General features: G+C 31.0%; 1 protein-coding gene across 2 annotated transcripts in view; it reads right to left on the bottom strand.

Moving 5' to 3' along the window:
* Nucleotides 1–14938, bottom strand: part of LOC139524754 (pre-mRNA-splicing factor ATP-dependent RNA helicase PRP16-like) — a 72921-nt gene extending 57983 nt beyond the window's left edge. The window contains exons 1-9 of one of the 2 annotated variants that reach the window (XM_071319813.1): nucleotides 14307–14938; nucleotides 10392–10585; nucleotides 9526–9681; nucleotides 7573–7723; nucleotides 6480–6595; nucleotides 5712–5926; nucleotides 5075–5260; nucleotides 3112–3270; nucleotides 1722–1874 (exon numbers count right to left, since the gene is read on the bottom strand). In XM_071319813.1, the coding sequence (XP_071175914.1) occupies nucleotides 1722–1874; nucleotides 3112–3270; nucleotides 5075–5260; nucleotides 5712–5926; nucleotides 6480–6595; nucleotides 7573–7723; nucleotides 9526–9681; nucleotides 10392–10585; nucleotides 14307–14635 (1659 nt within the window). In that variant the 5' untranslated portion in view covers nucleotides 14636–14938. Of the gene's footprint in view, nucleotides 1–1721; nucleotides 1875–3111; nucleotides 3271–5074; nucleotides 5261–5711; nucleotides 5927–6479; nucleotides 6602–7572; nucleotides 7724–9525; nucleotides 9682–10391; nucleotides 10586–14306 lie in introns of both variants that reach the window. The other variant, XM_071319812.1, reaches the window with a different exon arrangement.
* Nucleotides 14939–15071: the final 133 nt, after the last annotated feature.

The raw sequence follows: 15071 nt of genomic DNA, 5'->3' as shown, positions 1-15071 counted from the left end.
CAACATAATAAGATTGAATAATTGGATTGTATAAGGTGATAAAATGTTTTGAGACAAGAAAATATTAACTCAATTAAATGAAGAAAGAGTTTCTTTAACTAGAATATTAAATTCTTGGGATGTATTTGTTTGGATTAAAAAGTAAGTTATTTCTGACAACCTTGTGAGAATCTTAAACTCTGTATTTACCTTTAACATGTTTAATAAGTTTATCTTATTTATTCAATAAATTTTATTTTTTATTTATTTAATACATATTACTAGTCTTTTATTTAATTTATATTATATTCTATCCTTTTTTTACAGATATTTTATATGAAAAATGTCAATATACAATAAACACTTAATTTACATGATTTATTTTAACTGGATTATGTTATCTATTTATCTAAAATCCCATTTACTTTACATTTCTTAAAAATTATCAATAAAAAAGTAAAATTGAAGTTAATAATTAAACTTTAAGAAATAATACATGAAAGGCAAAGTGATTTCTTTCAAAAATCATTTTATTAGCTTACTGGTTACAATAAGTATGTAATCATTCTCTTGCTTTTATAAATTTTAAGAAAGAGAGTTTATTTATTTTCTTCTTTTCAATAGAAGATTTGAAATAAATGCTACCAACAACAAAAATTACATATGCAGGCTAAATCACCATCAATACCATTGTGATTTTTTTAATTCTGTTTTTAAGCCTTTTTGGAATAAAATGTAAAAAAAAAACTTTATAAGAAGTACAAAATTATTAATGTAAAAACAGACAAATATAACTTACTAATTTGACCAGATGTGTAAAACCTAAGTTTTTATTACATTTATCTAACTTAAGAGACCATTTGTCCTTTTAATAACTTTATTAGTTAATCCATAAGAAAAAGGATTTACAATGATAACCAAATTATTCTTTGCCCAAATACATTGTACCTAACTATGAACTACATCTGACTAACAATAAATTAAGAGATGCCTACAATAGCCTGATCCCATTGATGACAAAGAATACTATAAACATATCAAGCTCTGGTCTTAAGGTATGTCTACCTCTTGAAGCTTTTCAAGAATCTTTCAGTTGAAAAACGGAAATAATCATACTGAAGATTTGAGGCAATTTTAAGATATTTATATAGATATTGTATCTACTGCTAAGAAAAATATTTACAGGCTTTTTGGATAAAAAATTATTATGTCAGGAAGGGCACTGCTTGCAGAATTTTGTAAAAGATGTATAGAATTTTGTAAAAGATATAGAATTTTGTGAAAGATACAGATATAAATAATTGATACCAGTAGAAGCAAAGCATAAAATTTCATTGGGTATCAAATTTTGAAAATTTTGACAGCAGGTAATAATTCAGTATATTTTTGAGGAAATAGAACAATCCTTGTTTTCAAAATTCCAATAGGAAATCCCTATTGAAATAGATCAAGTTTTGTTAAATTCCGAATTGACTATACATTTTTCATGTATTTTGACAGCCATTCAAAAGTGGTGGCCAACAGATAATATTTAACAAAAAAAAAGCAATCTGATATTCTACCTACATCTACATTTTTATTCAAAAAAAGATGTTGCTTAAAATTTGAGATAAACAAAAACTTTTTTTTTCTCTCTCTCCCATTTTCACAAAAATAATTTTTTTCTCAAGGACTTTAATTGTAGTTCGAACTATACATATTTAAATTTTTTTTAAATGTAAAAAAAAATATGTCTGACATACCTCATTTCTTACGGCAAATATCGGAAGATACTGTCGTTGTTCCATTAACGATTTCTTCTTTGAGAAATCACTGATAGCTTCACTATCTTTCATGATATCAGCAAACTTCTGATCTTTTTTATAATCATAATCACCAGATTCTGTAACTTCTTCCTATTGATAAAATCATAATAAAACATTTTTCAAACTTTTGATATTTTTTATAATCATAATCACCAGATTCAGTAACTTTTTCCTATTGATATAATCCTAATAAAACATTTTTCAATTACAACATGATTGGCAATACTAAGAAAAACATCCTTTGGTACTATCTGGAAGATTCTTAGCGCAGTGGAATACAATGAAATATTTCATTTATTTCTTTATTCTTATCGTATTGTTATGCGTTTACTTTTCTACATTGGCTAGAGGTATAGGGGGAGGGTTGAGATCTCACAAACATGTTTAACCCCGCCGCATTTTTGCGCCTGTCCCAAGTCAAGAGCCTCTAGCCTTTGTTAGTCTTGTATTATTTTAATTTTAGTTTCTTGTGTACAATTTGGAAATTAGTATGGCGTTCATTATCACTGAACTAGTATATATTTGTTTAGGGGCCAGCTGAAGGACGCCTCTGGGTGCGGGAATTTCTCGCTACATTGAAGACCTGTTGGTGACCTTCTGCTGTTGTTTTTTTCTATGGTCGGGTTGTTGTCTCTTTGGCACATTCCCCATTTCCATTCTTAATTTTATCATAAAAGTATTTCACTTGTTTTAAATTTTTTCTTTTAACAGCAATATGCTTTTTCAAAATAATGTCACATAACGATTATAAGTTATTTTTGTTTGATTATGAAAATATATAACAATTTTTTTAAAGTCCTCTGTTTTGAAATTTCTTAATGGAAATATATGAGTTGACATAACAATAACAGTACACAGATGCCTGAATCGCAGTTTCATTTTCTATGTTCAGTGGACCGTAAAATTGGATTCAAAACTCTAATTTGGCATTAAAATCAGAAATATCATATCATAAGGAACATGTGTACCAAGTTTCAAGTTGATTGGCTTCAACTTTATCAAAAACAATCTTGATCAAACACGTTAACCTGAAGAGGGACAGACGGACGAACAGACAGACAAATGAATGAAGGAGGCACAGACCAGATAATTTTAATGCCCATAAATGGGGCATAAAAATGGGGCACAAAAACAATTTCCTTGTTTCTACTTACCTTATTGTCCTCCTTTTTTACCCCAATTATCTCCCTTATTTCCATTTACCTTATCGTCCACCTTTTTTAACCCCATGATCTCCCCTATCTTGGTACCAGCTAACTCCCAATGTTTCCCCTTACCTTATCGTCCTCCTTTTTGACCCCCATGATCACCCCTTATTTCCCCTTACCTTATCGTCCTCCTTTTTGACCCCCATGATCTCCCCTATCTTGGTACCAGCTAACTCCCAATGTTTCTGTTGAGCTTTCTTCCTTTCTTTTTGTTCTCTATGGGTTCTGACTACAGCACAGCCTTTCTTTGAGACAATGGCCATATCTGATGTAGGGTCCTACAGAAAAGTATTTTTTTTATTTTATCTCCAAACATCGATCAATTAATTCACAAACATATAAGGTCAGAAATGTTTTCCATGATTAAGGTATATGTATCAGTAATTATTATCACAAAAAATCTTACATTAACAAGAATGTGTCCTCAGTACACGAATGCCCCACTCGCACTATCATTTTCTATGTTCAGTGGACCGTGAAATTGGGGTAAAATCTCTAATTTGGCATTAAAATTAGAAAGATCATATCATAGGGAACATGTGTACCAAGTTTGAAGTCGATTGGACTTCAACTTCATCAAAAACTACCTCGACCAAAAACTTTAACCTGAAGCGGGACAGACGGACGGACGAACGGACAGACGGACGGACGCACAGACCAGAAAACATAATGCCCCTCTACTATCGTAGGTGGGGCATAAAAATAAGGTAAACAATCCTGATATACATAATTCACCAAGCTAAAAAAAATCATAAAGTTTCCACGAAACCCACGAAACCCAGTGTCTTGTCTGTTTATTGCAAAATGAGGGAAAAAATCAATAAAAATATTCCTCTTGATACTATCCTTTGATTGTTTTAAGCTGCTGTCCAAATTTGGAAAAAAATCCAAGTTAGTTTATGAATCTAATTAACGTTTTAAAAACTTTAACTGAAGACTGTATGTAATGATAACTGGAAGAAAAACTAAGTCCATTTATAAGTAAAATACAGATAAACAGGTACAAAATTTAAAAAAAAATCCTTCTAGATACTAGCTTTTGATCATAAACAACTTTGGTACACATCCAGGATAGTATAAGATAGTAGAAGTTATTAAAAGTTTAAAAACTTTAACCTCAGAGTGAATGTTTTGTTTACCTGGCAGAAAAACTAAGTCCATTTAAAAGTAAAATACGAAAAAAGAATTTTATTTTTACAAAATTTACATTTGGATACTATCTTAGGACCATAAACAAGCTTCTGTCTAAGTTTGGTAGATATCCAGGATAGTTTATGAAAGTTATTATAATTTCAAAACTTTAACCACAGAGTGAATATTAGTGGACAACGCTGACAACGCCGCCGCCGCCAGAATGTTGGATCGCTATGTCTCGCTTTTTTAGACTAAAGTCGATGGCTTGACAAAATGTAGTTCCTTCTAGTATTTAGTCCAGTGATTTATGATAATAGGTATAAGTTTTGGTCTAGCTGTTACCTTACAATAGTTTTTACTGGAATTTTTGCTAAAATTTTATTAATCATTTTGGTTCAGTGAAATTATAATAACTAATTAATCATCAAGCAAGCCAGATCTTCTCAACATATACTTTGAATCAGTGTTAGTCAGGATAATTTAGTGTACTTTTCTCTTTTTTTTAAATGTGTTGAAATGTACAGAAAAGGATTTTAACTTAATCAGAGAAACAAACCCATGCTGTTGAAATTATACTCTGATTTTGAGATAGATTCATTTTGCTTACAGTCCAGTGGCAAATTTTTAATGTATATTCTGGATGCTGTTCTTCCATTGTATGATGTGCTGTAATTACAACATTTTCTTATTCTTCTTTGATAAGATTGTTTAAATCATTTATGAGTACCCAATACTTTGTGTGTTCATAGGTGCTGGCAATGTCTATTTACAATAAACATAATAAAGTCAAAAATACAGTACATGCTGTATAGATGATGCAAGATATAATATTCCATCATTTAAGCAGAGGCTTGAAAGCTTCCATAGGGTGCTTTTCACTGTTGAGTCCATTCTATTTTCTATGTTCTGTTTTATTTTAGACTGTTACTTTGTACAATAATTTCTAACCTTTACTGGAACAACAGGTTCTGGTTGCTTAGTAAATACAATTCTACCATCCAGAAACGGTGGAACTAGATTGTGTACCAGTAAATGAACCCTGGCTTCATTTTCTTCTTCAAAGTCCTCATCATAATCTGTTTTAGTAACTACACCTGACCGCAACATTCTGTTAGTCTCCCACATTTCATTATCCTAAAAGTATAGATCTGTTGTTGTATGAGTACTGTCAACAACAACAAAACATTACATAGTAAAAGAGTGGGCTGAGTTTCTGATGTGGTCTAAAAGATTCGAAAGTCTAAATAATGTTGAGTTCTATACTGTAGGGTAAACATTTTTTTTTAAATTGTTCAAAATCTCTGTGCTTTTTAACAAACTGTAGAAGTAGTTTATTTATTCATGTTTCAACTGCATTAATTTTATGTGTCATCATGGGTTCTAAGGAATGTTCCCGATTTAAGCATGTAGGGGGGATGGTAAGCCCAACAACCCATAGCATAAAACTTTCATTTTACCATTTCTTACAGTTCGTAAAAAAATCTAAAGAAAATGCAGTAGCACCCTCATATACCATTAAAGCTGGAAGAGCAATAAAACTATTTGTTTTAAGCTATGCTTTAACTCAAATTCCAACAAAATTTACTTTGTGTATCTGCCTTTGCTTTGCTGACATTCTGTTCTTCTTCTTTTTCTTCATTTCTTCTTCTTTCCTCTTTGTATATTCATCTGATGTTCCAGAGAATGGATTGTGTTCATCATCATATCCCTCATCTAAACCATACCACTCACGATCTAAACGTTTTTGTTCATCTTCCCATTCTAGACGATCCTCTTCAGATTTAAATGGCTCATGTTTACCTATAATATTTATATATCACAATAAACACAATGCATAAAATAAATTATCCTACTTTTTGAAAATCCTAAAAATACACAACTTAAGAATCTTAGTGTTAGAAAATGCTAAACCATCAGACTAATTTATTTTTTTTTAAATCTAAATAGAAAATCAAAAGAAAAATAAGGGTCTTCCCCTTTATTAACAAGAAAATAATGAAATACATAGCAATAACCATTGGTAGTTTTATCTGCAGAAAATATTTTCTATTTAAAATCTTAAATTCTGCAATCTGAATGATTAAGAAATCTTGATAAATTATCATGTTAGATTAAAGTTTATTAATATTTGACAATGCACAGCAACATTGGTGTTGATGTTGGAAGTTCTTCAAAAGAATTTTTCAATTTTACATCCCAGTATAAAAATGAGTAAAGAAAAACTTCATAAGAAATAAATTTGCTACCTTGGTGTTATCACTGGTGAAAAATCTGTACACCCTTGATTACACCAAAATAACTAATAGTATATGTCAGGAAGAAAATTTTTCATAAGGTTTAGTTATACATGTACCATTTTCATCTGTATCCCTTGGAGTATATTGTATCTTCTTCTTATCACTGGCCCATGTGTTATATTTATAGGTAGGTGTTGGCAAGGGCGTCTCGTCTGATCTTTTCTTGTCTCTCCTGAAACTTAAAATCAAGTTCCTGTTGTAGGTTTTGATAGATGTGTGGTATAAATTATTGAGACAGCAAACCAACAACACAATTAAACAGAAAAAAAAATTCTTAGTCTGAGGATACATTTTCACTAATTTTAGAGAACTGTCAGTTATATAAATATTGACAAATCTTTAAGTTTTAACCCAATTAGTAAAGTGTGATACAGTTCAACAGATAAATAAAAAATTTAAGTATGTCTACGAAAAAGTAAACTTATAGGAAGATGTGGTGTGAGTGACAATGAGACAACTCTCCATCCAAATAACAATTTATAAAAGTAAACCATTATAGGTCAATGTACGGCCTTCAACACGGAGCCTTGACTCACACATAACAACAAGCTATAAGGGGCCCCAAAATTACTAGTGTAAAACCATTCAAACGGGAAAACCAATGGTCTAATCTATATAAAAAACGAGAAACAAGTATAAATTACATAAACAAACGACAACTACTGTACATCAGATTCCTGACTTAGGACAGGTACAAACATTTGCAGCTTTTTCAATTTTAAATGAAAAAAGACTTGCAATATAATATTTCATAGCATATTATTTCTAATGAAAGAATTGAATAAAATAATTAAGTGAAATAAATGGATACTAACAATATACTATATATATATACATGATATACAGGTAGTAGTTTCGTTGTTGATTATCAACTTATCAATAGATATGAAATCATCAAACAATGATGAATAGAGATCAGAACATTTTGCTTCATTCAGACAGATAGTCATGTATTGAATGTTATAAATATATTATCAAAACTTTTGAATTCCTGCACTATCCAGTAAATTTCTTTTCTCACAATGCTCATGTTATTACATCACAGTAAGAACTGAATTGTTCTATGGCATCAATTATGATGATTTACCTCTGGTCACCCTGTTTAATTTATTTATTTAAAACTGCTAGAGATTGGTTTATTAATCTAACCTTCTATCAGATTTCCAATCCCTGGATGATCTGTAACTCCTCTCGCTGTCATCATCCCGTCTGGACGGTGATGGTGTGGGAACATCCCAGGTAGATCTCTTTAGGGGAGTTATATCCTCATCATCTTCCCAATTAGATCTTGATGGGGTGTCTTCAAAATGAAAATGAATTGTTATGATATAAAATATATTTCACAAATAACTAAAAAAATTAAAACATTAAAATAGGAGATTTTTTATACAATGCAGGGTTCTCCTACAAAGGAATAGGTTCGGTAAGGTACCCTTTTTTAGCCTAAATTTTAAATTGTGATTTATTGACCAGTATCACTATGAATAATAGTTAATACAGTGACTAGATAGGAAATAAGTCTTTTTATTGCAAATTTACGTTCCTTTGTTTTATTCATGATGTCTCAAATAGTACTTATTTTGATTTTCCACGAAAAACAATGAAATGGGTAAATTTCCATTGAATATTTGGACAGGAAACATAGATCGCTTACTTTGACAAAAAAGATCTTTGACAATAATATTTGTAACGACATTTTACATGTCTAGCTCGAATATTAAGGTTGTCGACAGCGCTCTATCATCGCCTCTATGTTTCCTGACTTTAAATTTGGTTGAAATACTGCCTATTTTGTCAAATTTCACCCAAATCCCTTATTTAGACCTACCTGGGATGTAAAAATCAACGCTTTAGAATAAAACTATGAAAGAAATTGTTTCAGAAAACTGTAATTTCTCCCATGTATTTAAGTCAACTTAAATTATTTTTTATCTTGTAGATTTGAACTTTATAATTAGGGCCAAATATGACCCTTACCGAACTTACTCCTTTCATAAAGCATCCTGGTAGACAGACCCTTTAAAATTGAATATTGTTTCATTTCACATAGCATCACACTTAAGCATTATAGAATCAAATTATCATGATGCTAAAAGACCCTTCAGAGAATGCTGCAATATAATAATAAATGTGACATTTTTCTCCTCGCTGACAACCTTAAACTAACTTAAGGATGTACTTAGGTGAGGTTAGGTAAAAATTAAGAAATTAAGAAATTAAAATTGATATTATAAGCTGGTAGAGCATCAATAAAGGATAAAGATAAGCTAAAAATATTGATAGGTCATGGACCTTCTTTTCGAGATATTTGAAATTTAAAATATGGCGGGAAAAGGCTGACTCGGACTTTTACCTTATATTTGCATTCGTATTATTTGGGTCTCAAAATAGAAGAAAGAAAATCAAGAATCTTCTAAAATTTTGGTAAATGACCTTTCATGAGCTATTAAGTCTTATATGAAAAAATAAATGGGTGTTATGGGGCAAAATATTTTACATGGTATTGTATGGAATAACACCAAGGAGTTCCAACATTTGACACAAATTCCAAAACCTCACCTAAGTAGATCCTTAAGATAAAAAAAACAAACAAAAAACTACTCATTTCTATTTTCATATTTTTCCTTCAGGGATTTTTTATTTATATTTTGATTCAACTCCAAATCTAATTTCACGATGCTGTTCTTGTTTTCCTATAGTCAAATATATCATCAGCCGTTAGTAATTTTTATGTAAAACAATTTTCAACTTAGTTTGAAGAAACTTAGAATAATTTTGTTCATTAAGGAATAAAGTAGAATTGGCAATGCTTGTAATCAAGGTTATATCATATCAAGCAACATTATTTTGGCAGGGATGTTGTTTTACTTCTGCCAATGTAGCATGAATCATTAATTTTTAATGAAATATAGGATGATATAAATGAGCAAGTGGGCACTTCACTCTAAAGTCTCTAATATCTTCTTGTCAAGATTCAATTAGATAACTTATTTCTCCCTATGTAGTGTGAGCTTGTAATTATATATAAGTAGTCATAAAGACGTCCCATTACTTAGACCTACTAACCATAGAGGTTTTTATCAAAAAGCCTATTGACAATACCTTTGACATGAATATTTGGTGTAGCTGGACTGTCTTTAAATCTAGGTGTTTCCGACCATTCTCTGTGACTACTCCCTCTACGACTACTCCTTTCAGAACTATGTCTTCTTTCAGAATCTCTCCGATCTCTTTTGTCATAATCTCTATCCCTTCTGTCTAAAATATTCAATTTTCTAAATTATACATTCTGAAATGCTGAGTTAATTCTCTTGTGATAACCTTTATAATTTTTTTTTTTTTTGCTTAGTCATCTATGCTGAGTCTTTGTAGGCAGACAATCGTTTATTGAGTGTCTAAATGGTTAACTTGTCCACCTGTCAACTGTTTAACAAAATGTGATTTGGACCTCATCATGCTCATCACACCGTTCTTTTAAAAGAAAATTTGCAAGGAACTTTATCAAGTTTATATCTGAAGACTCCAGTACGAGTTGACCCAGAAACTTGTCTGTCTATAAAACTGAGCTTAAGGTGGTACCTTACACTACCATGACTACAGGGATATAAATCTGTAAAAAACAGTTAAACGTTTTAATCACGTTGTATTGTTAAGGAAATATTATACCTCTCCATGATCAACATAAGTGTTTGTCACACTGCTATATAACCAATGAAATTTTTCTGATAAAGTGGTTGGTTCAATTTTTTTGAAATTTTGAAATTTTTATTAAAAGGTTAAAGTTAACATTTTTTCAAAATTTTATGAAAATTAAACGAGCCAAATTAAAATTAGTCAAGGTGTTGGGTACCACCTTAATGAAGAGTTTCTATAATCAGTTTAAACAGAAGATTTTTAAAGTTTACTGCAGATGATGAGAAGCACCAAATGGGCCATGTTTACAATCATAAATATATGATAATACAAACGTCTATTTTCATCTCTGTCTCTGTTTTTTCTTCTATCTTTGTCTTTTCTATTTTTCTCCTTTTTCTCTCTTTCTTTAGATGACATGTAAACTCCTCTCTCTTTTTCTTTGTGCCTTTTATGCTGTCTTTCTTTAGCTTCTTTGCTAACACCTCCAGGATGAGAAGGTGTTTCTATTCTTGGTGGTCTATAATTTCTATAAAAAACATGGATAAAAAACATTTACTTTTACAAATGTACTTTCATCATTTCATAACAGTATTTTCAATCCAGGGAAATTCAGAAATTATTACCTGCATTCATTATTACCATTTTTGAAAAATGTGAATGAAGAAATTAATTATGTATAAACATGATAAAATAAGTTTTTAATATATGAATTAATTCATAAACTACAGGCAACTACATACCAAAACTTACTTGTCCGAATCAAATTGTAACTTGTCCAAAAAAAATCTTAATAATAACCTTTTTTGTATTTTAAGTTAATTCAAGGAACAAAATAAAGTAAAACAATAGAACAGAATTTGACTTATTTCTTTTGAAATACTTTTCAAAAATATGAGTCGAGAACAACTGAATCTAGTCATGTCACAGGACTTAGGTTCTAGTTTTTATCAATGCCAAAGTCTGACCAGACTTTGCACATGAGGCACCATCTGATAGGCCTGTCAATATATACACTCATTTGATTTGTATCCTGTTTTTTTATGTTGAAAAAAGTTAATTCAAATTTATGCAATCAATAAACTAGAGGATCTTACGAGCCTGTGTCGCTCACCTTGATCTATGTGCATATTAAACAAAGAACACAGATGGATTCATGACAAAATTGTGTTTTGGTGATGGTGATGTGTTTGAAGTTCTTACTTTACTGAACGTTCTTGCTACTAACAATTATCTTTATCTATAATGAACTTTGCCCATTAGTAACAGAGGAAATTATTTTGTAAAAATTTACAAAAATTTACCAAATTAATGAAAAATTGGTAAAAATTGACTATAAAGGGCAATAACTCCTTAAGGGGTCAACTGACCATTTTGGTCATGTTTGACTTATTTGTAGATCGTACTTTGCTGAACATTATTGCTGTTTACAGTTTATCTCTATCAATAATAGTATTCAAGATAATAACCAAAAACGGCAAAATTTCTTTGAAAATTACCAATTGGGGGGCAGCAACCAAACAACCAGTTGTCCAATTCATCTGAGAATTTCAGGGCAGATAGATATTGACTTAATAAACAATTTAACCCTGTCAGATTTGCTCTAAATGCTTTTGTTTCAGAGTTATAAGCCAAAATCTACATTTTACCCCTATGTTCTATTTTTAGCCATGGTGGCCATCTTGGTTGGTTGGCTAGGTCACCGCACACATTTTTTAAACTAAATACCCCAATGATGATTGTGGCCAAGTTTGGTTAAATTTGGCCCTGTAGTTTCAGAGGAGAAGATTTTTGTAAAAGATACAAAAATTTATGAAAAATTGGTAAAAAAATGACTATAAAGGGCAATAACTCCTTAAGGGGTCAACTGACCATTTTGGTCATGTTTGACTTATTTGTAGATCGTACTTTGCTGAACATTAATGCTGTTTACAGTTTATCTCTATCTATAATAGTATTCAAGATAATAACCAAAAACGGCAAAATTTCTTTGAAAATTACCAATTGGGGGGCAGCAACCCAACAACCGGTTGTCTGATTCATCTGAGAATTTCAGGGCAGATAGATATTGACTTAATAAACAATTTAACCCTGTCAGATTTGCTCTAAATGCTTTTGTTTCAGAGTTATAAGCCAAAATCTACATTTTACCCCTATGTTCTATTTTTAGCCATGGTGGCCATCTTGGTTGGTTGGCTAGGTCACCGCACACATTTTTTAAACTAAATACCCCAATGATGATTGTGGCCAAGTTTGGTTAAATTTGGCCCTGTAGTTTCAGAGGAGAAGATTTTTGTAAAAGATACAAAAATTTATGAAAAATTGGTAAAAAAATGACTATAAAGGGCAATAACTCCTTAAGGGGTCAACTGACCATTTTGGTCATGTTGACTTATTTGTAGATCGTACTTTGCTGAACATTAATGCTGTTTACAGTTTATCTCTATCTATAATAGTATTCAAGATAATAACCAAAAACGGCAAAATTTCTTTGAAAATTACCAATTGGGGGGCAGCAACCCAACAACCGGTTGTCTGATTCATCTGAAAATTTCAGAGCAGATAGATCTTCACTTGATAAACAATTTAACCCCCATGTCAGATTTGCTCTAAATGCTTTGGTTTCAGAGTTATAAGCCAAAATCTACATTTTACCCCTATGTTCTATTTTTAGACATGGGGGCCATCTTGGTTGGTTGGCCGGGTCACGGGACACAATTTTTAAACTAGATACCCCAATGATGATTGTGGCCAAGTTTGGTTAAATTTGCCCAGTAGTTTCAGAGGAGAAGATTTTTGTAAAAGTTAACGACGACGGACGACGTCGACTACGGTTGACGAACGCCAGGTTAGCTAAAAAAAAAGATAAGGTATGATTGCTAATCAGACAACTCTCTGCAAGAGACCAAATGACACAGAAATTAACAACTGTAGGTCACCAAGTATTGTTTTTTCTACATATGGTCAAATATGATTTTGTAAATCTTATGGTCAATAAATTCATTTCTACTTTTAAAATAATTTTGTTAAAAAAATTACTGGTATGGTAATTATTATAATGCAACAGAAAATTGTAGGGAAACAAGGTCTTGGTCCCGAACTGTCTATTAATCATGTCTCATACAGTGCCAAACTGTCTATTAAAATTGGGGCTGAATGTCTTAATTCCAAGCTGGTGACGAACTGTCTTGTAAAGTTACCTCATCTACAAAGCGCATACTGATTTGGTCCATTGGATCAGAATAGTATGCCTTTTACCTGTCAAATAGTACCTGACAAAGAACCAGTTTTTATTGTCGATTGCAAGTAAACATGTCAAATTAATACATGTACTTGTTTTTATCTTCTTTTTTTTTTGTTTTTTGTTTACAACTACTTTGTTCATCAAAGTTTGATTAAATTGATTTTTTCTGCAAAATAATTTTACTTGTCGACAAGGTTGATATAGCTTTAACTTGACCGACCTTTTTTTACTCTGGTAACAGACAATAGGGCAAGCGTTATTGTCAAGACCTGAACTATAAATAACAATCATGACAATTTGTATTTTTTTAAATATGTGAGTGCTAGCTATATAGATAGTTTTATTCTTACAAATTCAAAAATTCTTCAGACTTTATTTCACGTCTTGGTTATCAATATTTGGGCAAAGAATTTAGGGTTAATATACACAACCAGAATAACTAAAGGAAAACTTTGAAAACTATCAGAAAAGTGTGCATTTCCCTGCCTTTAAAAAATACAATTTCAAACTATCAAAATAATAAAGAATAGATAACTTGTTTTATGCATATACATGATATATAAGCATGTTTTAAATATGATGATACAGGATAAATATAAAAGTTGTAAAGAAATCTTGCTAAAGGATTAGCTGATGGTGACTGAGTGACCCTGTCTCCTTTATGAGATTACCCTGCCTTATACTATCATCCTCTATTATCTTATCCGATTTTAATGTGTGTAAATTAAACCCACCTTTCTTTACAACTTTTATGCTTTGACAATTTATTATCTTAAATTTAACTACACTTAAACACTGCCTGAAGATTGCATTTCTTTGTTTACAATCCAATGTTTATATGCATGAATATGATGATACAGGATAAATATAAAAGTCGTAAAGAAATCTTGCTAAAGGATTAGCTGATGGTGACTGAGTGACCCTGTCTCCTTTATGAGATTACCCTGCCTTATACTATCATCCTCTATTATCTTATTCGATTTTGATGTGTGTAAATTAAACCCACCTTTCTTTACGACTTTTATGCTTTGACAATTTATTATCTTCTTCATCACTACTTGAGTCACTACTATCACTTTCATCTTTGCTGTCTGTATATGATGTCACCTTTGATCTTTTTGTTGTATTTTCACTTTTGATATCTAATTTCCTTTTTTCTGCTGCCAATTTATCAAGTCCCAATAGCGATACCTTGGGAAGTGATGGTTTCTTGAATTGAAAGTCTCCATGTTCTGATTTCTTTTTCATTATAACAAGTCCACCCTTTTCTTTGCCCAATGAACCCTCCAATCTGTGTAATTCAGGATCGTCATCTGGATCTACGAAACTTGTCATTGTGAAATTAAGTTTTTTTACACCTGCACTGTAGAAGTAAGAGGCATGATTTACAATTACTTGTACAAATCAAACATCATCAGATCATGTCCCATGATGTGGTTTTGCTAAATATTTTAGATGTTTTATGACTTGACACGTGTTTATCCTTATTACACTGGGGAAGTATTAATTGGAAATATATCTCATAGGCATATTTAGCAGGTTTTATCTAACAACACCAACTTTGAAACATAAATAGTAAATCATGCAAAAAACGTTTTGAAACTTTAACCGGAAACACTCTCCAATTTAAGAAACCACGAAAATGATAAGGTGCGATCGAAAAAATTTCTGTAAATATCATAAATATTCAATGTTTATTATTTTTTTCCTTTATCGTAGAATTATTGAGAGTATTCATATCAGAATATTTTAAAGCATATACCTACATAGT

Source organism: Mytilus edulis, chromosome 5 (assembly GCF_963676685.1).
Source record: "Mytilus edulis chromosome 5, xbMytEdul2.2, whole genome shotgun sequence".
Taxonomy (NCBI): domain Eukaryota; kingdom Metazoa; phylum Mollusca; class Bivalvia; order Mytilida; family Mytilidae; genus Mytilus; species Mytilus edulis.
Note: the sequence above shows the minus strand (reverse complement) of the source record. Positions and strands in the feature narration are given on the sequence as shown.